Below are 25,669 nucleotides of genomic sequence, written 5' to 3' on the forward strand. Positions count from 1 at the left end.
ATGAAAAATGCTATCCTCCTCCACAGAAAGAATGAATAAAGTCTTCATATAGCAGCATAATTTTTGTCACTTCGTTTTTCTTGAGTTTTTCTTCACAACATGGCTAATATGGAAATATCTCTTACATGATTTCACATGAATAACTGATGTCACATTTCTTGCCTTCTCAATGGGTGAGAGAGGAGTAGGGAAGAATTTAAAACTCAAAAGTTTTTAAAAAAATGAATGCTAAAAATAAATAACACATTTACAATAATTGAATGTAAGGAAAAATCCCTTGTCTGTTGAAGTCACTCCAAAAGGAACAAGCACCCTCAGAAAGTAGTTGGGAGTTGGGATTCCAATACAGGTACAAATGAGACTCATGGAACTTCTGAGGTCATTTCCAACTCTGATTCTGTGAAGCCTAAATTGTACCCTTTGCAATTTTCATCCACAGTTTCTAGTACTGGCCTCTGGGGTGATGCAGAAAGTGGCAGTCCTTTATATATTTGCAGGAAGCTATAACGTCACCTCTTGTTCTTTTCTCCAGGCTAAACATCCATAGTTCCTTCAGATGATCTTTATATGACATGACCCTGAGTCACCTGTCCTGGTCACCTTTCCACAATTAGCCAATGCCCTTCCTAAAATGTGGTACCCAAACATGAATGTAACACTGCAGATGAGGTACAACCCTAGTTAGGTACTCACAAGCTACATAAAGACTATTATCTGATTCATTTTGGATATTACACTTCTCTTAGAAGTTTCCAAGTAAAAATTAGATGACAATTAATAAATAAGGTTTTTAATAAATACTGAAAAAATGAACTTTTCTGAATATCAAGTGCTAATGAAATCCTAAACAATAACAACAGATAATAGTAAAAATTTGGTTGAAAGGCTTTAGCCTTTATTGATTTTATTGACAATCTGTGATAATAATTCAAATGTGATACTTGAGCCTCAGAAAATTAGATGAGAAATAGCAAACTTAAAAGAAATATTAAGAAATGAGTCAACATGTCATAGCAGTTACCAAAACATCATTTTGTCTCTCCACACAAAGTATAAAATATTTACTCTTCATTTCTGGAATAGGGTGGAGGGAGCCAGTTCCCCTTTGGATGGTGCATGAATGCCAAGTTATAATTTAACTTTTTTTTATTTATTAAAAATGAACCTCTTGGGGAAATTTATTTCCCCTTAAATCGCCATTATTTAAAAGTAAGAATTTGATAACCTGTTTTCTTTAATTAATTTAATTAAAACAAAAAATCAGGAAGAATTTAAATTAATTGTGAGGATTACCCTTCAATCTCTCTATGAAGTCATTTTCCTTTAATTGATTATTTGGGAGATGATCAAACTCAACTCTTGCTTTGAAGGGAATTTAAATGAATATTTAAAAATAATTATACTTTCCTACTCTGGTTTTGAAGATAAGCTGAATCATGAATTTCCTGCAGTATTCTAGGGAGTGAGCCTCCATGAGCCAAAGTCTCATTGAGCATTCCTGCCTAGTCCTATTTATTAGTTCCCATTCACAGTACCCTCACCTAATACCTCCTAAAATCAACAGTTGAAGTTTTCAAAGCCAGTTAACTTTTAACAACAAGGATAAAGTTTCTTGGGAAAAAGACAGTCCTATAGTAATAAAAACATTCTATTTCCCTTTTCTCCTTCACTAATGAAGAATTCTCAGATAACCCTGAAGGTAAGACATGCTTGAATGAAGATAAATCAATCAGAATTATAGATAAATATAGGCAATGTAGTATTGTGGAAAGGGCAATGGCCTGGGAGTCAGGAGAACCGAGTTCTAGTCTTGGCTCTCCCTCTAACTGGTTTTGTAACTTTGGGCAATTCATTTAAACTTTCACACTATTCCTATTACAATGTAATAAATCTCTGAGAGCAAATATTCTTTGGTCAAGTACAGAGAAACCCGTGAAAGCTATGCAACAAATAACAAACTATCTGAGCTAGGACAGTGCTGTTTCACTTGAAATTCTACTGTGTGAATCCATCCTTTTTGGTCCACTGTGCCATACCCCTTCTGCCTCTATTCAAAGATATGCAAATTTCTCGACGTTCTCTTAAAATTCAACATTTTTAGACAATTTAAATGAGAATTAAGGACACAGCCTCACACTTGGACATGCAGCTTGAAACTCCTCTCTGTAGCACTTCTGTTTAATTAACAGTCTTCTTGATCTACCTTATCTTAGCAGCTCTTAAAAATAGATAAATAAATCCACATCACATTTCAAAGAGGCGAGAGATGCTCCTCCAGACAGACATAGTGTTTTATTTTTAATTAATTTATTTTGATTTATCAACAATCACTTCCATAAGCTTTTGAGTTTTAAATTTTTCTCCCCTTCTCTCCCCAGGATGGCATGCAATCTGTTATAGGCTCTACATGAACATTCCTATTAAACATATTTTCACATTAGTGATGTTGTAAGTAAGAATTAGAACCAATAGGAGGAACCACCAGCAGACAGTGGTTTTAAGAGAGTAAATAACAAACCCAAGAATACACTCTATGTGAATGACCAGACATCTTGGTTTCTATCCTCTTTTTTAGGACACGGTACACAGCTTGTCTTGCTTCTAAAATTCCCCAAAGTGCCCAGTAAAGACATTTGTCCACAGAGGGTGGACTAAATGAACAACTGATCCTCAGGGCATCCCTCACAGGTACCTCTGTTTGAGAAGATCTTGGGGAGTTCTACCTCATTGGTAAGCTCCACAAAAATAGATATCACCTCTGTTCTTTAAATGTACACTGCATACACTGTCAGACTCGGTTGATAAATAGGTTGGTTTTGTTTAAATGCTTTTATTATCTTTCTTTCCTTTTAAAAATTTCTTGTCATGGGCAAGATATACTTTGACTTTCATCAGGGTTACGGCTAAGGTGTCAGCTAATAGTCCATGGTCTGGTCACATTAGCCTCTTCCCTTTCAACAGCATTAAAGAGTGTTAAGAAACAAACTCGAAGTACGGGAATCTAGACAACTTTAGTTTCTCCTATGGGAACCTTGGAACTACTGAGTGCCTACCGGCTGACTGCAGAACAGAAATGCTTATTTAGTTAAGGAAGACCCTCCTCTTGAATGTCGCCCCCTCGATCACCCAGTGACCAAAGACACAGTGATTTACCCATACCGTTTTGGCTTCCTCAGCTGTTACAGAGCTCCCTGGAGATTCATCTTTTGTGATCAGAGTGATCCCATCTAAAAAAAAAAGAAGCCACATGGTAAAGTCCCAGGAATTACAACAAACTAGTCCTGTCCACTGTCCTTTCCCCTCCCAGATTTAGAACTACAATATTCAGTAACACTAATAATAATAATGATAATAACAATAACAACAACAATAATAAAAATAGTAATGCCAAGGGACAATCTGTCTGGAAAACTCTTTGAGCAGGGTCATGTATCTTGTACAGTGCTTTTTGCATGTAGCCTATGCCCTAGAAATCTTGCTTATGAACATATTATAAAAAAGGCAGGAGGGCAAGATACCCATATGCGTGTCACATATAAACTCTAACTATTTCAGCAGAGTATATCGACTAAGTTTGGGGAGATCAATTCAAATGGAGAAGACCTCTTTTCTCAATTCTTAGTCCTTCCATGATTTTCTCCATTCTTAAGTAGCTGGTGTAGGAGGTACTCACTGAAGTACATGCTGGTTTAATCCATATGCTATTAGAAATGGTGATGGTTATGTGTTTTGTCTCAAAAGAATGGCTGCTCTCAGAAGATCAGGGGATCAAGTAATTTCTGTACTTTTTTGTCCAGGGACTCAACATGCTACAAGTATATGACAAATATTTATTGGATCTATGGTCTGCTGCAAAGACATACAGATGATCTGGATTAAATAAAACGAGATAATACTCATATTTCCAAATGAGATAATATTTATAAGCTCTTTGTGAACCTTAAAATGTTATATAAATGCTAGCTATAATTATTATAGGCATTAGGTGACACAGGGTATGGCCCAAGACCTGGAATCAGGAAGACTGTAGTTCAAATCCAGGCTCAGACACTTACTAGCTATGGGACCCTAGGTAAGTCACTTCACCTCTGATTACCTCAATTTCCTCATCTGTAAAATGGGGATAAGAGCACCTACCTCCCCAGGATTGCTGAGAGGATAAAATGAGGTAATGTTTTCAAAGTACTTTGCAAACCAAAAGGTCCTATATAAATCTTCTCTCTCCATCTCTCTCTCATTATGCCCATTCACTTACTTATTCTAATTACTTTTGCTCCCCAATGCAGAAGTTAAAAGAACTGAAAAATTAACTGTCAAAGAAATGACTGCCTGTATGATGAAGTTCTATTTCAAGGTGAATAGATATGTTCAACTCCCTCCACAAATAAGTTGTACAAAAAGAACAAAGTTGAAAATAATTTCCAGTTCTTATTATGAATGAGTGAGTACCCTAGCCAATATCAGCTCCTTTCAAAATATATGCTTTCAGAAAATAAATTGAAATTTTAGTAAATAAACACTGCAACTGGAACCTGATAAAAATGAGGGTAGGTCTAAAGGAAATCAGGCAATGGGCCGAATGGAAATTTTACAACAGGCCTAAAAGAGATCAATACATTTCCCTTCTCTCTTGTGTCTGGCTTTGTGCATCTTGGTATCTCTATGTCTCAGAAGAGAGTGGAGTGATGCTTGGCGTAGGCTTGCATACTTTAAGTTGACTAAGAACAGGAATAGAAGGCAGGACATGATTGGCAGTAAGGGAAGGACAAAATGTAAAGTATGTTTAATCACTTAAGTTATGTTTCTTACAATAGTTCAGCAGCTTCAGGTGTACTGAATCCCGGGCATTTCTTAAATCTAAATGGGAAGCCAACAGATCCCCACATAATATGACTCATTCAATTGACCACTTATATTTAAAACAACCCACCTGGCTGGAGGAAACATAAAATGCCTCTTTACCTTGAACAACGATATCCCAGAAGTCATTCAGGGCTTTATCTTCCACTTTGTCTCGCAGCGCTTGCAGGAAATTGTTAAAGATCTGTTCTTCTGACAACTTTAGTGGGGAAAGGGAAAGAAAAAGGAAACACAAAATATTCCTGTTTCTGATTTTTTAGCTACAATATTCAGTAACACTAATAATAATAATGATAATAACAATAACAACAACAATAATAAAAATAGTAATGCCAAGGGACAATCTGTCTGGAAAACTCTTTGAGCAGGGTCATGTATCTTGTACAGTGCTTTTTGCATGTAGCCTATGCCCTAGAAATCTTGCTTATGTAATTTATGTAATTTTAGAAATTACAAGGAAAGCCTTGTTATATTTCTGCTAATATACTGAGGTTTTTGGCTTCTGAATCTGTTTTATTCTATACTGGTCATAGCAAATTTTCTCCATTTTTTTTGACTGTACAATCTTTTTAGGTATCTAAACCAAAAAAGACAAGGCCTGTTTATCAGAGAATATATTTTTGCCTTGTATGATGATCTGATTTCTTGTATTAGCTTGCTTTCCTTCTGATAAAGGGGGGAGGAACAAAAGACAAAAACATTTTTTCCCCATTAATTTTTCTCAGTTTTTCTTTCTTTTTTGGGGGTGGGGTGGGGTGGGGATTAGGCAATGGGGTTAAGTGACTTGCCCAGGGTCACACAGCTAGTAAGTGTTATGTGTCTGAGGCGGGGATTTGAACTCAGGTCCTCCTGAATCCAAAACTGGTGCTCTAACCACTGAGCCACCTAGCTGCCCCAATTTTTCTCAGTTTTAATCCTGAGCCTGCACAGCCAACTCTTGTTTTCCCAGATTACTATTAAAACACTTCACACTGCTGCATCTCTTCTATCCAGTCACAAAATACAGTCCCTTTTTACAATGAAGATTGTGTCTTCACAGCTTGAAATGTTCATCTCCTTAGGAAGAGGATATGATAACTTACTGAGAATATAACATTTTAACCATTCATTCTGTCCTTCCCCTTGAAAGTGACACTACTAGTAAATCAATGGCTTCTTCTCTGCCCTCTGGTCCTGTCCTGTCATTCACCAGGGATGAGAAAAGGAGTGGCTATTCCAAAGACAAGCATGTTTTACTGATCTTCGGGCCGTTCTATATATCTCTACCCTTTAACACTGTCCTTGGGTCTTGGAAAGGTCTGGGCCCCAGCCAAGAGAAAAAAAAAAAAAAAGACTTCGGCTACCTGAATTGCTTCCTCTCTGAATGCTTTGATGCAGTTAAGGCTCTTCATATAGTACTGTAGCCCTTTGGTCTCCAAAAACTGGTCAATGTGGTGTATCAACTGGCAGCTTACTGAAAGATAAGGAAGAGTGGTCACTTCCCTGTGTTCATGTTACTTTTCAAGCCTTTCATGGTCATAATATACAACAAATAAGCTCCTTTTGGGGGTAGGTAATACATATAAAATTCATTCCTAAGAATTCAGCAGTTTACATACAAACCCCTCATCACTATCTATAATACTCACTGGTATTCAATGCTCAGGATGGGTCTGATTATAGCTAACGGTTCCTTTTTGGTACAGAAACCTCTGCATCATTAATTTTTACTAGGACTACTTTAGAATTTAGTGGTCATCTGGGCCATTCCAAGGTCTCATTTTTAGATGAACTCATAATACAAAATATATCTGGTCTAAGAAGTATGATTAGATCCAGAACTGAATTTTCTTTGGTAACATGTTCTAAGACCATTTAAGCAATGCTTGCTTCCATTCTTCACTAATTAAATATAATTACTTTATATATTTAGAGATGTTGCTGATTAAATCACACTGTACACTCAGGCTGGCCTGAGTGCTATTCTATACTCCTATATTCTGCATGGTGCTATTCTATACTCCTGCACTTTCAACTAAAAACAAATGTGAATATAACCCCAACTGGTGACCAGCAGTGACAACCATCCTGAGAAAGCTTCACATGTTTTAGTTTCCAAGGGGGTCAATGGCTGAAAAATGGTCTGTAAGTTGAGGCTGCCAAACAAGAAATAAACTAGACTTTTGAAGGAAGAGCCATCAAAAATAGGAGGACAGACACATAAGACACATAAGAACCACCAGGGATCTTGATTGGCTGAGCAGAACTAAAACAAGACCATCCAATCAGATATCATGTGGGATCACAATTCTTGGAGGCTCATGCTCTAAAATAAATCTTTCATCATTTATCCCTACAGATGCTTTCTTTGCTGTTTGGTAATTAATGCTGAATGACTGAAAAATTCCAAGATGAACAGTTCCCCAAATCACTTCCTCAACTTAGAACTTTTGTGACTAAGAAAGAGCACATACATTGTAAGAGGACACCAATGACACTCTTAATAAAACTTTAAGGTCAAGACACCGCCAACAACAATAGCTTGTGCACTGATCTATGCCTTCTGAAAAATAAGAAATCCAATTTCAAACACTTTTTAAAGACCCCTTGAGTGTGTGTGAAAAGATAAATTTTATTTCTAGTACATCAGCTTGGGATAGAGAAAAAAATTCTATAAACTATTTCCTCTTTTTCACCTGCCTGTTCACTATAAACAAGTTGAGGGATCAATGGAAAGGCCTGTGACTTCAAAAAACTTAACCAATTCATCCTGAAGCTGTGAATTAATGTCTATCTTCAGTTCCAAAGAAAGAATGCATGTTCAGTTGAATCTCTTTTAGTAAGGTTACCAAGGAACACAGCCTTGATTAGTAAGCAGAACAGAAAACCATCACCAAAATGCTCCTATTGGCTGAGGTTATCTCTCTTCTACAGCATGAAAAGATCAAGTAATGAAAATATTTGCTATCTTCCACACCAACCACATAGGACAGCACTCTCTCATACTCCTTGATATTCAGTTCATTCAACATTAGAACACTGGACACAACTAAGAACTTCCAGAAGAGTTCAGAGAACATAACTGCACAGATTTAGGGTCCCTGGCTTCTCTTACAAAGGGGTGAAGAGATTCCCTACTTTGAGAAACTGTGGTGCAAATACAACTCATAATACAAAATACAAAAATGCCTCTGAGAGATACTTAACTCAATAACCTCCAAGTTATGTGGGGACCTAATGCAACTAAAGAGAAGGCTCAAAAGTAAGAAAACCAGATTAAAACACACACACACATACAGACATACACACACACCCTATAAGATCCTATTAACAGAAATTTTGTGAAAAAGCTAAGTGGAACCAGGGGATCCAACCTATATTTTCAGATCAAGGTCTTTGTGATCCCTTTTAGACTCGTTTCTTTACATGGGGATAATACGTACTGCTGTTTTTCATATCTACTTACTGGATTTACATTGCTTTTTTTCTATAGCTTTCGGAAAAGTAGTGAGATAAACTTGTTTTTAATCTTATGTGTCAGAGAAATAAAAAGCACTGGATTCCATCCCACTAGGAATATACAGTTACATGGCTGAAGATTGGGCTCCCATAGTGTCTAGAGACTATGTTTTGGTTTGCTGAATATAACAAACTATTATGACACCGAGGAAGATCTGTGATGGATGATGCTTTGACATATCAAAATATCAGAAATGAATAAAGATAGGAGATTTCTCTTCCATAGTTTAGTGGTATTTCACATTTCACTCCCAGTTCTAATAAAGGTATAAGAAAACAGATGGCAGCCAAAAATAATATTCAGCTTTAGCTGGCTTACGTTTTTACTTTTTTTCACATGAAGAGCCATTCATCATTAGTGTATTTCCCTTGGCTTTCATTCACATCATAGGCCTAGGGAACAGTCCCTGTCGGTCTTTACACCCAGTGAATCACAGCCACAATTATACTTCACCATAATGGACTTCAAAATTAGCCAGTGATTCAATAATTCCCTTTAGGAGTTAATCCAGAAAAATGATCAGTGGAATAGCTATCAATCTCAGGGCACTAAGTTAGCTGAAGTGCCATCATTTATCTTAAGAAGTCTCTTGGAAAATGTCTCATCTGTAGTTTTCCATTTTTCATCTATGCATCAGATATTAATTCACCATCTTGAATGAGTATAGATGTTGATACACAAAATTAGCCTTGAGACACAAACACCAAGAGTGTGATGCTTAAAATGTTTATGCTACTCTCAGAAGCAACAAATAACATGAAAAGTGCTAAATCCTTATTGTTATCTTCAAAACAGTTTCTCACAAAGGCAAGCACATTCCATATTCTTTCCCCAGAGAAATGGCTATAATGCTAGAAAAAAGTCATACTAAGATAGCTGCACCTCACCACATACCAGCACTCCTGGACAGGTCATGTACTTAATCTGTCTCTGACTTTGCCTTGCTTTTTAAATGAAACTGTCCGCCTCTGTTCTAAGCTAACAAGATGCTTTCAATGTAATAAGGGGAAACAATTTATTAGGTGATTTTACTGTCTGTAGGGTCCAGTAAACCAGAAGGTTGACTACACCTGACCCACATCATGGCCCATCAAAGGCATCTTGCGCCACCTCTCTGAAGCCAGGCGTCACACAAGATATCCAACTTCAGTTCCTTCCAGCTCAGGGCTAAATGCGTAAGTTTAGTTGTTTACAAAGTGCAAACTACAGAGAGATGAACAATGAAGAAAACTGACACAAGCAGTTCCATCATCTTTAAATGCCAAGGACAATAAATTTTCATTTTAAAAAATAATATTAAAAATAAATTAATTAAACTAAAAATATTAAACACTTAAATGTCTTTTTTAAATGACATCAATTAATTAAGCCAATTATAAAAAGGCCAGTTTTGTCAGCTACGTCTACTACTACCAATGCTACTGTTGTTATAGAAGAAATGGAAACAGATGTCTAATTAAAACGAGCAAATCATCCACCTGAAAAACCATAAACAGGTAGCCAATTGTCTGACACCTATTAACAAACACAAATGCTAAATTAAAATCACTGTTTTAAAGTTTGCATTGTGCTAGAAATATGCAAATGCTATATTTTACCTGGTGCTGTGAAATAACAGGCATCATGTCAACAAATCCAACCAAAACAAAGTCTGATCATAAAAGTGCTGCTTCTGTTCTGGTACAATGAATGAAAATGAGTGCCTAATATGTTCACATATTGATATATGTTGCACAATAATTAATATATCCAGACATGGTGTTATACAAAGAGAGATAAATTCTATTTTATAGAATAGCTTAGGACTGAAATGATTTCATAAAAATGGATTTCTCCAAAGTCAGAAAATAATAATATTTGAGGAGAATTTCTTCTCCTTTATGTGAATTCAACAAACATTTATTAAATGCTTGCTATATGCAAGTCATGTAGTCCTCAACTTTAAAATACTTACATTCTACTGGAAGAAAAAAAACATGTACACAGATAAGTCAAAAAATACACAAAGTAAGAGAAGGTAATATCAGGGGTGGTGAAGAGTAAAAAGGTCACATGTAGGAGGAGCAAAGGAGGTAAAGAGGCAGAACTACAGGCACAGGGGCAGCCTGTGCAAGGCATGAAGGGAGGAGATGGGATGTCACATAGAGGGAACAGCCAACAGGCCTGTTAGGTAGAATGTGGATCCCAAGATGAAGAACCATGTGAAATCCATTTAGAAACAGAAGTCGAAGCCAAATCACAATGGACTAAAAATTAAACAGAAAGGCAATAAGGAGCCACTGTCGTTTCTTGTGCAAAGGAGTAAAAGGCTCAACCTTGAGGAATATCAGACAGCTGTACGAATCAAATAAAAGTGGGAAGAAGGATTATCTGTACTCTCTCTGCTCTTATTAAGGAACTCAGATTACGTATTAGAAAATCACATAGAGACCTTATAAATAACTTTCAAATCTTTTATCAGTTATTTTTACTTAAAAATGGCATTTCCACTAACACGGTCCTATTCTTATACACAGTGGATTCTGTGAATGATGGGAGTTTTCCTTATGTACAGTCAGTTCAGCTGCAATGCTCATTTTGAAAATGCAAATTTGTTGTAACATGATTGATATATTGGGAAACAAGTGGAGCATAAAAACAAATTTCATGGTTGTTTATGTGAGGCTTTGTCACAAGAAAAAGCGAGAACATAGACAACTACAAAACTTCACAATAACTCACAAATGGCAGTCACCTTTCCAATGCCTGTTCCTACAAGCGAATGATAGGTCTTTTGTGTGGTAAAGTGCCATATTTATCATGTATTCTCCAGCGCAGTAGAAGATCTGGGCAGAGGAGGGCTGGGACACACTCAAGAACTCTACCATCCCCTCCACTGTCTGCCAGTGCCCCTGCCCGACCATCCCAGAGTTGCAGCCAGCGAGGTCATCCTCTTGTCTGAAACCACTGGTTCTGCCATCCCAGGCTGGAGTGCTGATGAAGCAGAAGCCTGACACCTTGGACACCACCACTATTTACTGTAGTATTTATCTAATTCTTAGCCATTTAAAATGTCTGTTTCAATGGCACTTCCCACCATTTTTATTAGTTTCTTGTCTTTTTTGATGTGTCAGTGATGAAGTTCTTGAGTGTCATGCCCCAGCTTCATTTTCCCCACAAGCCTGGTGGTTTTTTTTTTGGCATAATTTCACATAGGGAGACGATTTCAGAATTTATCGTATGCATGTTTCTATTTACATATCCCTTTCCTGCAGTTCCAAAAGAGAAAATATTCACAAACATTGACAGCACAATTGGATAGAACGTATGTGAAAATAAGTACAGTAAGTGGAGAAGTCATTTCTGAGAACCAAGGTATGAAAAGTAGATGCTTTCACCCCAAAACAACAGCAGGAACAAGGGCCTATCTTCCAGACCTCCTATCTGTATCCATTCCATTTATTTGTCCAACAGGCATTTATTAAGCACCTTCCACATACTGTATTAGTCACAAGTGATAGATAAATGAAACAGCTCCTGGCTTCAAGAAGCTCTTAATCCACTGGGGGAAAACAGGCAGACAGGTCAGTCCAAAATATATGAAAAGTGAATACACAACAATTTCTAGAGAACTGGCACTAGTGACTGACTGAAATGATTAGGAAAGACCTTATATAAGAGCTAGTACTGGATTTAAGGACTGAAGGAAGCTACAGGGCAGAAGGGAAGAGGCAGTTCATTACAAACGTGGGGGACAGACTCTGCCAAAGTCCTGAAATGGGAGATGGAATATCATGAATGGGAAACAGCAAGTGGACTAGCTGAACTGGAATGAAGAGTCCATGAAGAAGTGTCATATGTAATATGCCTGGAAAAGTAGTCTGGAATCAGATGGTGAAGAGCTTTAAAATTCTAAACAGACTATGTAATTTATCTCTGAGACAAGAGGGAGCTTCTTGAGAGGGGAAATGGCATGGTGTTTTAGGAACATCAAACTGGCAGCTAAGTGGACGATGAATTGTCAAGGGGAGAGGCTGGAATCAGGGAGACCAATTCAAACGCTGTTGCAATAGTCCAGGCAAGAGATGACGAAAGCCTGGACCAGGCTGATGGCTAGGCAAGTGGGGAGACAGATGTGAAAAATGATACGGAAGTAGAATCAACAAAGCTTGACAACTCAGTGTGAGGCATGAAGTACAGGGAAGAGTCACAGATGACCCTGAGGATGTGGACCTAACTTACTAGAAAGATGGTGGTACCTTCAATAGAAATAGGGAAGTTGGGAAGAGGGGAGCACTGGGAGGTGGGGAGAATAATTAATTCAGTTTTGGATATGTTAGAATTTAAGATGCCTCCAGGACATCCAGTTTCAAATGTCAAAAAGGCAGCTAGTGAAGAGAGACTGGGACTCATAGACCTGGAAGTCATCTGTATGGAGATGAACTCATGGGAGCTGATGACATCACTGGGTAAGAGCATGCAGAGAGGAGGTCCCAGGTCTTCAAAAACAAAACAGAACAAAATGGATTATCATGTATAGAATACTAAGACCAGAGTGCCAGAAAAAGCCATGAGCTTTATTGTATACAGGATGCTGTTCACACCACTCACCTTCCCTTATTAGCTTCAACTTGACAGGAAAGTAGACATAGGAATACCCAGCCCTCATCTTTAAAAATGTTCTGCTGAACTGTGAGGCTAAAGCCTCCTTGTATATCAGCTTACAACTGCCTACCCTCCCTCTCTGCAAGAGGCAACGTCAGTGGCCTTCAGACAGATGGAGTATTCCAGACAGATAATATGCATAGTTGGTGGAAAAGGAAAATGAACCAAGGCAGATAAAGTGCTGACCACCTCAACTGGATGGAAGCACTCACAGTTTTGTGTATTATTATTATCATCATTGTTTCTTCTTACCAATAACTAACAAAGTCAATTAAAACCTCACCATTTAAGCTCCACAAGTTAAGTCACAGCCCATTTTTTCATGCTTAACGATTTTCTCATTAAATGCTGTAATTTCTTACAAATTGCACTAATAAAAGCAAGTGCTGCTGGGTGTTTTCCCCTCTTTTAAATGCTGCCTTTTCATTGATGTGTTAAATTAAAACCCCAGGCACTAAGAGAAGAGTAGATGCAGTCTTTATTGTCAGAGCCCATTCCTGCACACTATGAGTTCTCCCTCACTTTATTTTGTTGTCTGATTTTACCGTTTATCCAATTTTGAAGTCATAGGAGGAATGATATTGTGGGTCACTTCTTGAGTTTAACCAATGCACAACTTGGACGTTTCCTCTAAGAGAGGGCACAAGCTTTATTCAGGTAACCCATTGGTCACTGAGTTCACCCTGTAAGAAGAGGTTTTCCTTCTGCGTTAACACAATTTCTCATCTGAAGGTCTCTAGGCACAACAGTATGTCTATCCTCAGAAGAGCTGGAAAGCCTTCAGTTCCAACTTAAAGGAAGTGTTACCAGACAGAATGGTTTCCTCTCTAATTTCTTACCAGTTCATTCTATTTAACCATTAAAACATCAGAGAACAGACCATGGAGAACTTGAAGCTCATCTGTTCATTAGTTAATATTTAATGAGTGTACAGCAGCCCAGCAACGTCTAAAGGACATTAACTCTCTGGCTTTCCTAATCTTGATCTCCAGAGGAGAAGGATTAAATTGCAGAACAGTACAGTTGGGTTAAACTTCAGTAGCTAAAGGAAAAGTTAAAAAACAAAAATTAAAATTAAAAAAAAAACAACTTTTACTAAGTGAGATACTAATTTCTCTGATTAGTTTGTGTGAAGCTTGCCTAGACATGAGACAACAGACTTAATAATAGCCTTTTGAGGTAACTTCCAGCTACAGAATTACAGATCATAATCACTGAAAACAGAAACAGAGGTGAAAAAGAAACCTATCACCTACAAGAAATTTCAGACAGAAAATGGGTAGAAAGCAGAATGAAAGATGACACCAATAAATAAAGCAATAAATAGTTATTTTACCCCTGCTATTGATCATAATTTTAGAATGGACATTATCAAACCAGGCAGAAAGAAGAAACTAGAGGAACTACGTAGGTTTTAATAACAGTGCACTTGGAATAAAGCATTCTGGAGTATATTCCTAACTTGGCAATGGAATCTAATTAAAAGCTGGTAATTGAATGGAATTAAAATCCATGTATCACTTGAAGAGATACTAGTGAGTGATAAGTCAGATTTCTCACTCATGAGGGAACCAGGGCATTGGCTGGATATGCTTTTGCAAACATTAGAAGGGGAGAAAGAGCACATGCAATGTCTCTAATGTGACAAGAGTATTCTTCAATATTAAAAAGAAATAACAGTTCCAGAGATTTTGAAAAAATTTTGTTTCATTCATAATTTATTTAACAAAAATTAAATGCCTACTATTTGCAGGAAACTGTGCTATGCACACACTAGAAAGGCAAAGACAAAAACAAGTCCCTGCCTTCAAGAAGTTTACATTCTACAAGGAGATGAGGTATGCAAGCAAATAAGTAAACAGAAATACTACTACTATAGTAGCTAACATAAATAGCACTTTAACAGTTAACTATTATTAAAAAACAATGATACTATTAATAATAACAACTAATACATAGCACTTGAAGGTTGGCAAAGTGCTTTATGTTACACACACTGTTTTTTTAAATAACATTTTCCCAATTACATGTAAAAACAAATTTTAACATTTTTTTAAAAAAAGTTTTGAGTTCCAAATTCTATCCTTCCTTCCTCCCTTCCCCTTCCCTGAGATGGTAAGCAATCTGATATAGGTTATATGTGTGCAATCTATGTAAAACATTTCCATATTAGACACGTGGTACAAGAAGACATGAACAACAACAAAAAAAAAGAAAATGAAAAATAGAATGCTTCAATCTGTATTCAGATAACATCAATTCTTTCTCTAGAGACAGAAATTTTTTCATCATGAGTCCTTCAGGATTGTCTTAGATCACTGCATTGCTAAGAATAGCTAAATCATTCACAGCTGATCCTCGTACAATGTTGCTGTTACTGTGTACAATGTTCTCCTGGTTCTGCTCACTTCATTTTGCATCAGTGCATGTAAGCCTTTCCAGGTTTTTCTGAAATCATTCCTGTTTATCATTTTTTATAGCACAATAATATTCCATTGCAATCATACACCACAACTTGGCCAACTGATGGCCATCCACTCAATTTCCAATTCTTAGCTACCAGAAAAAGAGCTGCTACAAATATTTTTGTACAACTAGGTTCTTCCCCACCACCCCTTCCCCCTTTTTTTAATTCCTTTGGGATACAGACCTAGCAGTGGTATTGCTGGATGAAAGGGTATGCACTGTTTGGTTGCCCTTCTGGCATACTTCCAAATTGCTCTCCAGAATGGCTGATCAGTTTACAGCTCCACCAATAGAGCATTAGTGTCCTAGTTTTCCCACATTCCCTTCAACATTTATTATTTTCCTTTTTTGTCATATTGGCCAATCTGATAGGTGTGAAGTGGTATCTCAGAATTGTTTTAATTTGCACTTCTCTAATCAATAGTGTACATATACTTTTGCATTTGATCAAAAAGTAAGCACAAAATATCTGGAGGAAGGAGAAAGCTCTAACTCCCAGGAGAATCTGTTAAGGATTCTTGAAGAAGGTGGCACCCGGGTTGACCTTCGGCAAAATTTTTTATGTCTAAATAATGGAGTGAGGAGAGAATGCATTTCAAGTACAGGGGTAGGGGACAATCTGCAAAAGCAGGAGGTGGGATATTAAAGATTAAATATGGGGAACATCAAAGCTTGACCAATGTAGAGTTCCCTAAGGAGAATAATACAAAACAAGACTGGAAAGGAGTCAGTATCATTTCTCCTAGAATCTATGGGCTGCCACTGTAGATTTTTGAATGGGGGGAATGACATGCTTTAGGAAGATTATTTTGGTAGCTATATGGAGGATGCATGGGAGAGAGGAAAAACTAGAAACAGGGAAACCAAACAGGAAACTGTGGCAGGAATCCAGATGAGAAGTGATAAGAGCGTGAACTAAGACATAAGTATATGGGTTTGGAAGAAGAATCAACAGTAGCAATTAACTGGTGGTGGAAGGCAGCTGAGGGAGAAAAGTCAAGGTTGGCTCTAAAGATATGAACTGCCACACTCCTCTCTTTCTCTCTAATCATCCATTTTTCCTTATTTCTGGTTCCTTCCCTGCTGCCTACAAACATACTCAAGTCCCACCATCCTTCAAAATCCTAACTAGATCCTACCAACCCCTCCAACTATCATATTATGTCTATCCTTATTTCACAATGAAACTCCCAGAAAAAACTGTCTATGCTCATTGCCTCTACATCCTCTCCTTTCCCTCACTCACTTCTTAGCCCTTTGCAGATTAACATCTGATCTCACTCATCATTCAAGTGGAATGCTCTTTCTAAAGTTACCAGTGATCTCTCTTAGTTGTCACATCTGATGGCATTTTTTCAATCCTTGTCCTTCCTGACCTTTCTGCATTTGACACTGTTACTTCCTGATTACACTCTCTCCCTGGGCTTTCGTGATACTTGGTCTTTCTTCCCAAACTTGTGTGAATACTCCTTATGAGTCGATTGTTCATAATCCGCATCACACTGCCTTACTGAGAGTGTTCTCCCAAGAATCTGTCCTGGAGTCGTTCAGTCAGTCAATAAACATTTATTAAGCACTTACTCTGTGCGAGGTACTGTACCAAGCACTGAGGATATAAAGAAAGGCAAAAGACAGTGCCTGCTCTCAAGGAGCTCACAATCTAGTAGGGGAGACAATATGTAAATAACTATGTACAAACAAGTTATTTTCAGGATAAATTGGAAATAATCAGTAGAGGGAAGGCACTAGCATTAAAAGGGATCAGAAAAAGCTTCCTGTAAAAGGTGGGATTTTAGCTGGGGCTTGAAGGAAGCCAGGAGGTGGAGAGGAGGAGGGAGAGCATTCCAGGTGTGAGAAGACAGCCAGTAAAAATGCCGGAGTTAGGAGATAAAGTGTCGTGTTTGAGGAAGAGCAAGAAGACTAGTGTCATTAGATTGCAGAGTGAGCATGTATGTGTGTAAAGTGTAAGAAGACTGGAAAGGTGTGTGTGTGAGGACAGTTATGAAAGGATTTGAACACCAGAGGATTTGATATTTGATCCTGGAGGTGACAGGGGGCCAGCCACCAGAGTGTACTAAATGGGGGGTGGGGAGAAAGGAGAGAGAAAGGTGATGTGGTCAGATTTGTGCCTTGACAGCCAAAGTTGAAGGTGGAATGGAGTTTGTAAGGATGAGGCAAGCTGACCACCAGACGGATATTGCAATAGTCTAGGCATAAAGTGACGACGGCCTACACCAAGGTGGCAGCAGTGTCAGAGAAGGGTATGTATTCACTTGGCAACAGACTAGATATTGGGAGTGAGAGTAAAGACTAGAGGATGACACCTAAGTTGTGAGCCTGGGTGACTGGAAGGATGGTAGTGCCTTCAACTTTAATCAGGAACTTATAAAAAGAGGAGGGTTGAGGGAGGGGACAATGAGTTTGGCTTTTGACATGTTGAGTTTAAGTTGTCTATAGGACATCCAATTCAAGATGCCCAATAAGCAGGTGGATATGTGAGACTAGAGGTCAGCGGAGAAATTAGGGCTGGATAAGCAGGTCTGAGAATCATCAGCAGAGAGATGATAATTGAATCCATGGGAGCTAATGAGATCATCAAGTGAAACAGTACAGAGGAAAAATAGAAAAGAATCCAAGACAAAGTGAATGGCCTCAAATTTTTTTTTTTTGGCGGGGGGGTAGAATATGAAGCAAGATTCTCAGCAGAGAAGGTAGTGGGAGGGGGACGTTATAGGAGATTTGAGGAGGAACAAACAGGTCTGGACTCTAGAGTCTTGTGGTGAGAGAGGTGGTATATTAATCAAAGTACAAAAGGATTGCCTGGCAGCAGTGAGGACCCAGATGAGGTTTTGTAAAACGTTTGAAATTTGTAATGGACACAGCATGGTTTCCTGATTTTTTTCCCCTTTTTCAATAGCATGTATATAGCGGCAAAGGCACTGGATGGTGGAGTGATTGAAAGCTGAGGCTTTCAGGGCAAGATCAGTGATACAATAAGGGAGCAGGAGACTTAAGAACCCTGGTTCACCAAGGGGTCAAAATGAGGAAGGAAAGAGAGTATAGATAGTGCCAGGATCCTGAGTGAGAACTGAGAAATCAAGACACTGGAGGTCACAATGTGTACCAAGAACAGAGTTTGGGGGTTGTAGGGCAGAAAGAATGAAAATAGATTGTGATCAGATAAGGGAATTATAGAGTTCATAAAGACAGAAGTGGAACATCTGTGAGTGAAGTCAAGATCAAGTGTATAACCATCTTTGTGCGTAGCTGGGGTGGCGTAGAGGAGTAGCTCATGGGAAATGAGTAAACTGAGCAACTGTGAGGTCTTGAGAGAGTATTAATATGTATGCTGGCAAGTCTCCTAGTATGAGGGCAGGAATGAAGAAGGAAAAACTGAGCAAAGTACCAAACTCATTAAGGGGAGTGTCCTAGAGGACAGTAGACAACAGCTACCAGAGTTCTGAATAGGTAGTAGATATGGACTGAGTGAACCTCAGAGGAGGAGAGATTACTGAATGATGATGTTAGAGGAAAAAACTAGAAGTAACAATAAGAAGCAAAGAGTATTCCAACTCTTCTCCTCAACCAATGGGAGGTGGGAGGGGAGTGAAAAATGCAGTCAGTACTTACAAAGGGAAACCAGGGCTTTGTCATCAGGATGGAGCCAGGTCTCTGTGAGAGCCAGAAAACGGAAGAAGTAGAAAGGGAAAAAGATTTAAGTTGAAGGCAAGTTTGTTGCCTATGGAACAGGCATTCCATAGAGAACAGAGAAAGAAAGTTTTCCACAAATTTTAGCAGTTTCTTGGTTTGTCCTTTCTTAATACAGTCACATCTATGCTGTACCTACATTAAAGGGTTTCTGTGAGGATCAAATGAGATAGTATTTGTAAAGCACTTAGTTCCTGCCACATAGTAGGCACTATATAAATGCTCATGTCCCCGACCCTCAAGATATCTCAAATTCAAAAGGCCCAAACCAGAACTCATTACCTATCCCTACCTGAAACTACTACTTCCGTTAAGACCTTCGCCATCCTTCTAGTCACTCAGGTTTGCAACCTGTCTTACTTGACTGCACACTCTAACTCCACATCATTCTGTACATCCGTGTCCAACTCTCCACCCTAGACAACCACCACCCAAATTCAGGCCCTCCTCAACTCTCAAATGTCCTACTATAATAACCTCCCAACCTCCTGAGGAGACCTCTCAGCAAGGTCTCTTGTTTGACGTCTTTCCCCTTTCAATCTACTCCTTATAAACCTGCCAAAGTGATTTTCCTTAAAAATGGTCTGACATTATCACTCCTTTCCTCAATTAATTGCAGCCGCTCTCAATGGTACAAGATAAAACATAAGCTTCTGTTTGGCATTTAAGATGGTCCCAAACAACCTTTCCAGCCTCAATACGTATCACGCCTTTTTCCATACTCTCCTACTGAGACAAACTTCCCTTGATGTTCCTCTCACAGGACATTCCATCTTTAATCGTCATGCCATTGCCCAGGCAGCCTTCCATGCCTGGGATGTACTTATCTCCTCACTTTCACTTCAAGAATCCAAGCATCACATTCTACAGGTGACCCTTCCTGATCCCTCTAGCTGCTAGTGTCTTCTTCCCAAAACTACTCTAAATTAGTTTTGTATATAGTCTGTATTTTTTCACAAATGCTCACATTGTTCCCCTCCATCCCCCAAATACGACTACCCTGAGGGCGAGGACTATGTCATGTTTGTCTTGGTGTCCTCAGGGCCTGGTACACAACGAATGTTCAAAAGGTGTTTGTGGACTAACCAGTGGTAGTGCTCTGTAAATCACTGATTTGAGAAGTTTAGGATGAAAGATAATGGGTTATGTTGTGGACATGCTGAGTTCAAAATGACCATGGAACAGGCAGGCAAAGATACCTAAAGGGTGGTTGGTAATGTGTGACTTGAGTTCTAAAGAGAGATGGAAACTGGTCAAAAAGATTTGGGAGTCATTTTTGAAAGATGATAATTGAACCTATGGTAGCCGAAGGAATCTCTAAGAAACCTTGTGTTAGTACTCAAAGGCCCTTTCCTTCCCTATTTTCCTTATTCCTCTCTGGATTTCTTAAATACTCCACTGATATAGCCTCAAGACAAAAGTGAGTTTCTCCTTTTCTGCTTGAATTAAGCATAATGGATCTTGAGAACTGAAGGAGCAAAATAATAAAATAAAAATAATAGTTTATGAATTTGGGTATGGCTTAATTCTAAGAGCCCCACATGTAAGGACAACACCTTGTGATCACAAGGGTTAGGAAGCAATGAAGATCAGAGAAGGAAAAGTTTACTAGGACTCAGTGACGATGGGTCAATAGTATCAACTAAAACTGGATACTGAGTCAAGAAGGCAAACTATAACACAGACATATCTACTATGATATAAGTAATTCTCTAGAGAGAGACAAGTGGTGAGGCAGACGGTTCAAGGATTCAGTTTCTGCTGCCATTACTAAATAAATGAGTGGAGAATGGAAGAATTAAGGAGATTACTGTAAGTTCCTTGAGGACAATATTATATATCTTTTGCATCTCCTAGAATGTATTACACTGTCAGACATATAATCATTACTTACTAATTATTTGCTGAATTGAAGACAAGTGGAGTCAGAGAGTGCACAGGGGAGATTCCTGTTTTGTTTTGTTTTTAGCTTACTCGTTGTTCAGTCTTCCTCCCCTATTCATCTACAGGTCCTGTAGTCACTGTCAGTCAAATTGCAAGTTTCTGAGCTAACAGGCTTGGCTATTCATGAAGGAAGGAGCTAAGGGACTCAGAAGATTAAGGAATATTCTCCAACAAAAATCACTGATGAAGATTCTTTGGAATAGAGTGAACAACCCATCACATTATAATTGCTAACCAGCTTGTGAAATCTGTCTTGAAAATGGACTCTCAAATGTTGACTTCTATTCAGGATCCTGTTTTAGTTGAATGCTAGTGAAAAAAAATTAGTTCAGACACTATGTTTAAAATCAAAAGTCTGAGAACTTAGACAAAAGCCTAGTGCTGCTCCAATCAGGTCTCACATACTACGCCTAGAGCCAGAAGATGGGACCCTCAAGAGAAGGCCTAGTGCTACCACACTATAGCTTCAGACAACAGACAGAATGCCAACAGGGGAACAGACCTGTCATTCTCAACTCATTCTCACTTATCCTATTAAGCTATTAAAACTTAACGATGCCCTAAGATTATTGGGACATGTTGCAAATCCACTTAGGGACCAAATCTTGTTATATCTATCTCAACATCTATTGGTCATATCTATCTCAACATCTATTGATCTATTGTTGACCTATCTACATTCATATAGTTATCACTTCAATTAAGGCCCTTGTTACCTCTTTCCCAGATTACTACAACAGACTGCTAATTGATCTCCCCACATCAAATCCCTACTCCAATCCATCCTCCATGCAGCTGCCAAAGTGATTTTCCTAACATGCACTTCTGAATATGTCACCACTCTACTCAATGAACTCCAGTGCGGTCAGGCATTTAAAATTCTTCCCAATCTGGTTCCTACCTTTCCAGACTTTTTACACATTACACCCCTCCACAGATTCAAAGGCCGAGCCTTCCAAGCCTTCCCACTGTTCCTCACACTAACGTGTTTGTTTCACACTCATCTTCATGTCTTTGTACTGGCTGATACTCAAGCTTAGAAGGCTCCCCTTCTTCACCTCTGCATCTCTGATACCTGGTTTCCTTCAAGATTAAGCTTAAAAGTCATCTTCTGCAAAAGGCCTTTCTGTCCTGCCTACTTCCTCCCCCTACAAGAAATGATAAACAAGATGCTTTCAGAAAAATCTAGGAAGACTTATATGAACTTCTGCAAAGTGTAATAAGCAGAACCAGAACACTGTATACAGTAACTGCAATATTATTAATGATGATCAACTGTGAAAGATATGGCTACTCTGATCAAAGCAAGGATCCAAGATAATTCCAAAGGATCCATGATGAAAAATGCTCCAGAGAGAGAACTAATGAACTCTGGATGCAAATTAATGTATATTTTTTTACTTTATTTTTCTTGTTTTATTTTTTTTTACCTGTTTTCTTCTGCAACATGGCTAATATGGAAATGTGTTTTGCATGATTTCACATGCATAAGTAATAACAAATTGTTTGCCTTCACCTTAAGGAGGGGGAGCTGGGAGAGAGGTTTTGGAACTAAAAATTTTTAGTTCCTACTAAAAATGATTATTAAATTTTTTTACATGCAACTGGGAAATATTTAACAAAATAAATTTAAAAATATATTTAAAAAAGAAAGAAATTAATTCCTGAGATGGAAATGAACATGATTCAAAAGACTTGAACCTGAGAATTTGCCCGATTTAAATATCTCCATTCTCTATGGGCTATAATCAAGGCTAGACACAGAAATATTTGCCCCTTCCCCCCTTTCCAATCTTTTAACAGCTTTCTCCACATTCTGTAATGCAGTGAGACGGACCTCCTCGTTATTCCTTGCACATGACAGACACTCCATCTCCTGACTCCCTGCGTTTTCATGGGCTATTCTTCATGCCTGGAACTCTCTTCCTTTTCATCTCTGCCAGCTTCCTTCAAGTCTCAGTTAAAGTTCTACCTTCTGTAAGAAGTCTTTCTTAGGTCTCGCTAATCTTTGTGCCTTTTTTCCGAAATGATGTCTAATCGATCTGGTCTATGTTGCCTCCTCCATTAGACTATGAACACCTTGAGAACAGGGACTGGTTTTTGCCTTTGTTTGTATTTGCAGCTAATTAACAGTGCCTGGCACATGGTGAGCATTTAATAAATGCTTGTTGACCTGTCAAAGGTACACTTAATATTCAATGTGATAATAAGGTGGTTTTATAATGAATTAAAAAATACATGACAAAGTCTTGTGAAGCCAATGCTAAACCATAACAAGTGAATAATGCAGAGGAAAGATAAAGATGTATTACACATTAAAAGCTTTTACAATGATGTAAAACTATCTAAGGTTTACTTTATGCCAATAAGTTTAATTCTTTTCCCTTGTCTCAATTTGCACACTACTCCATCTACAGAAATCAATGAACATTTATTAACAGCATACTACGGAAAGGACTGCTGTGCCTTTGTCTCTGTAGCCCTAGTGTTTAGCACTAACCAGATTCTTGCTGATTGTCTGAAGTCCACTCTCTATGTGTTCCACCTTGGAAAGGAACCACTGAGAGGGTGTAATGTGTAAATTTAATCTAGGCCCTAACCCAGATGTCTTCACTGAGCCCCTCCCTGTGACCACAGGACCTCACAGGCTGGCACCTAGGGTTACTTCCTGCTGTCCTAAACACAGCAAGTGAGAACTGCTATTTCCCAAGTTAAGAACTCCCTTTCTCTGGATGTTTGCCCAATCCTACCATTCCACAGTTCCTGTCTTTCTCCATTCCCCTTTACATGGAAACTTCTCAAACTCAAAACCGATCATTTAAAAACTTCCCTTCATCCTGTATCTTTTTACGCTCCTTGTGCTCACTGAAACCTGGCTCTCTCCAGAAGACAATGAACCCCTGGCCACCCTTCTTCTAATGCTAGTTGCTCACTCCCACATGTCCCTTGACACAGCAGGCCCAAAGGAGGAATTAGCATACTTATTACTTCTCACTACTCTTTTAGACCCTTTATCTCTCCAACTTTGAGGTTTAACCCCACCACCTATATCAGGAGTTCTAAATCTTTTTCTGTCATAGATCCCTTTCGCAGAATAGTGAAGCCTATGGGTCCCTTCTCAGAATAATGTTTTTAAATTCATAAAATAAGATTATGTAAACCTATGATTCTGAAATAGTTAATAAAACATTTTTAAAAAGTTCATAGACCCCAGATTAAGAATCTTTGATCTATATGATTGATCTACTAGCCTACTCACATGCTGCTGAACAAGGCTAGAGAAAAAGAAAACATAAAAATATGCTGATGCGGTCCACTACACATTTATGTTACATAACTTCAACTGGGTCCTCACTGCTACAAGGAAATCCTTTCATACCTTCCTAATTAATACACTATCAAACTCACTACAGTGGTTTTTCCAAACCTTTTCATCTCTCATCAAACTTCCTACAGTTCCCTCTGCTCCCACCCTTTCAGCCAGGAACTCTGCCTTATATTTTACAAAAAACAAACAAAAAACCAAGAAAACGAAATACTGAAAATGTCTTCCAAGAGCTCCCTTTCTCCCCTCGTCCTCCTCATTTCATATCACCCAGTACTCTCCCGTGTCTCACAAGGAAAACTCCTGCTAAGGCAAACTCCTCTACATGCACAGGTGATCCAATTCCATTCTGTCTTCCCCTGCAAAAAATTCCTCCTTTTATTGTCCTTACTTTCCCACTTATCTTCAATCTCTCCCTATTTAATAATGGCTGCTTCCCTACCGCTTACAAACACACCCATGTCTCTCTCAATCTCCAAAAATTCTCTTTTATCCACCCATCCCCTATCTCTCTTGCCTTTTGTAGCTGCACTCATTAAGAAGACTGTCTACAATAGGTGCCTTCATTTCCTTTCCTCTCACTTTTCTTAACTTTCTTTAGTCTGGCCCCTGACCTCATAATTCAATGGAAACTACTCTCTCCAAAGCTACTGATGATCTCTTAATTGCCATACCTAATAATATTTCTCAATTTTCATTCTTCCTGACCTTTCTGCAGCCTGTGACATTGTCAATCACCCTCTTCTCTTTGATAGAGGGGGTGGTGGTTGCTGTTCTTTGTTCTCAAAGAGGACCAAAATGACATCACTATGTTAGAGTCAAGTTAAAATGTGTCCGACTGTGGCTGATCAGACCAAAACAAGCTTGGAATGCTCTACCACAGGTCAGGCACAAATAGTCCACGTGAACATTTGAGGTAGATTCTCTAAGTTTCCGCATCTCGAGTTTCTTTTGAGCTACTTCAATTCTGCTTTGCTCATACAGCAGAGCACTTTCTCTGATGAGGGCATGAAATGCTGGGTGGTCCTCTTCTTGACACTACCCCATCTTAAGCCCCCTTTGCTGGAACCTCATCCAGGTCATGCCTGATAATCACTGGTGTACCACAGTGCTATGTCCTGGGCACTCTTCTCTTTTCTCTCTATACTACTTCACTTGATGATCTCATCAGTCCCCATGGATCCAATTATCATCTCTATGTTGATGATTCTCAAATCTACTAA

The 25,669-nt window shown here is 38.5% G+C and overlaps 1 protein-coding gene across 1 annotated transcript in view; it reads right to left on the reverse strand.

Moving 5' to 3' along the window:
• The window catches only part of XRCC5 (X-ray repair cross complementing 5), a 113,934-nt gene that overhangs the window by 13,813 nt on the left and 74,452 nt on the right, over positions 1–25,669 (reverse strand). Inside the window, exons 17-19 of the mRNA XM_027873620.1 lie at positions 6,204–6,313; positions 4,963–5,059; positions 3,160–3,227 (exon numbers count right to left, since the gene is read on the reverse strand). Coding sequence (XP_027729421.1) covers positions 3,160–3,227; positions 4,963–5,059; positions 6,204–6,313 — 275 coding nt within the window. The remainder of the gene's footprint in view (positions 1–3,159; positions 3,228–4,962; positions 5,060–6,203; positions 6,314–25,669) is intronic.

This window comes from Vombatus ursinus, unplaced genomic scaffold, assembly GCF_900497805.2.
Source record: "Vombatus ursinus unplaced genomic scaffold, bare-nosed wombat genome assembly UNPS02014802.1, whole genome shotgun sequence".
NCBI lineage: Eukaryota > Metazoa > Chordata > Mammalia > Diprotodontia > Vombatidae > Vombatus > Vombatus ursinus.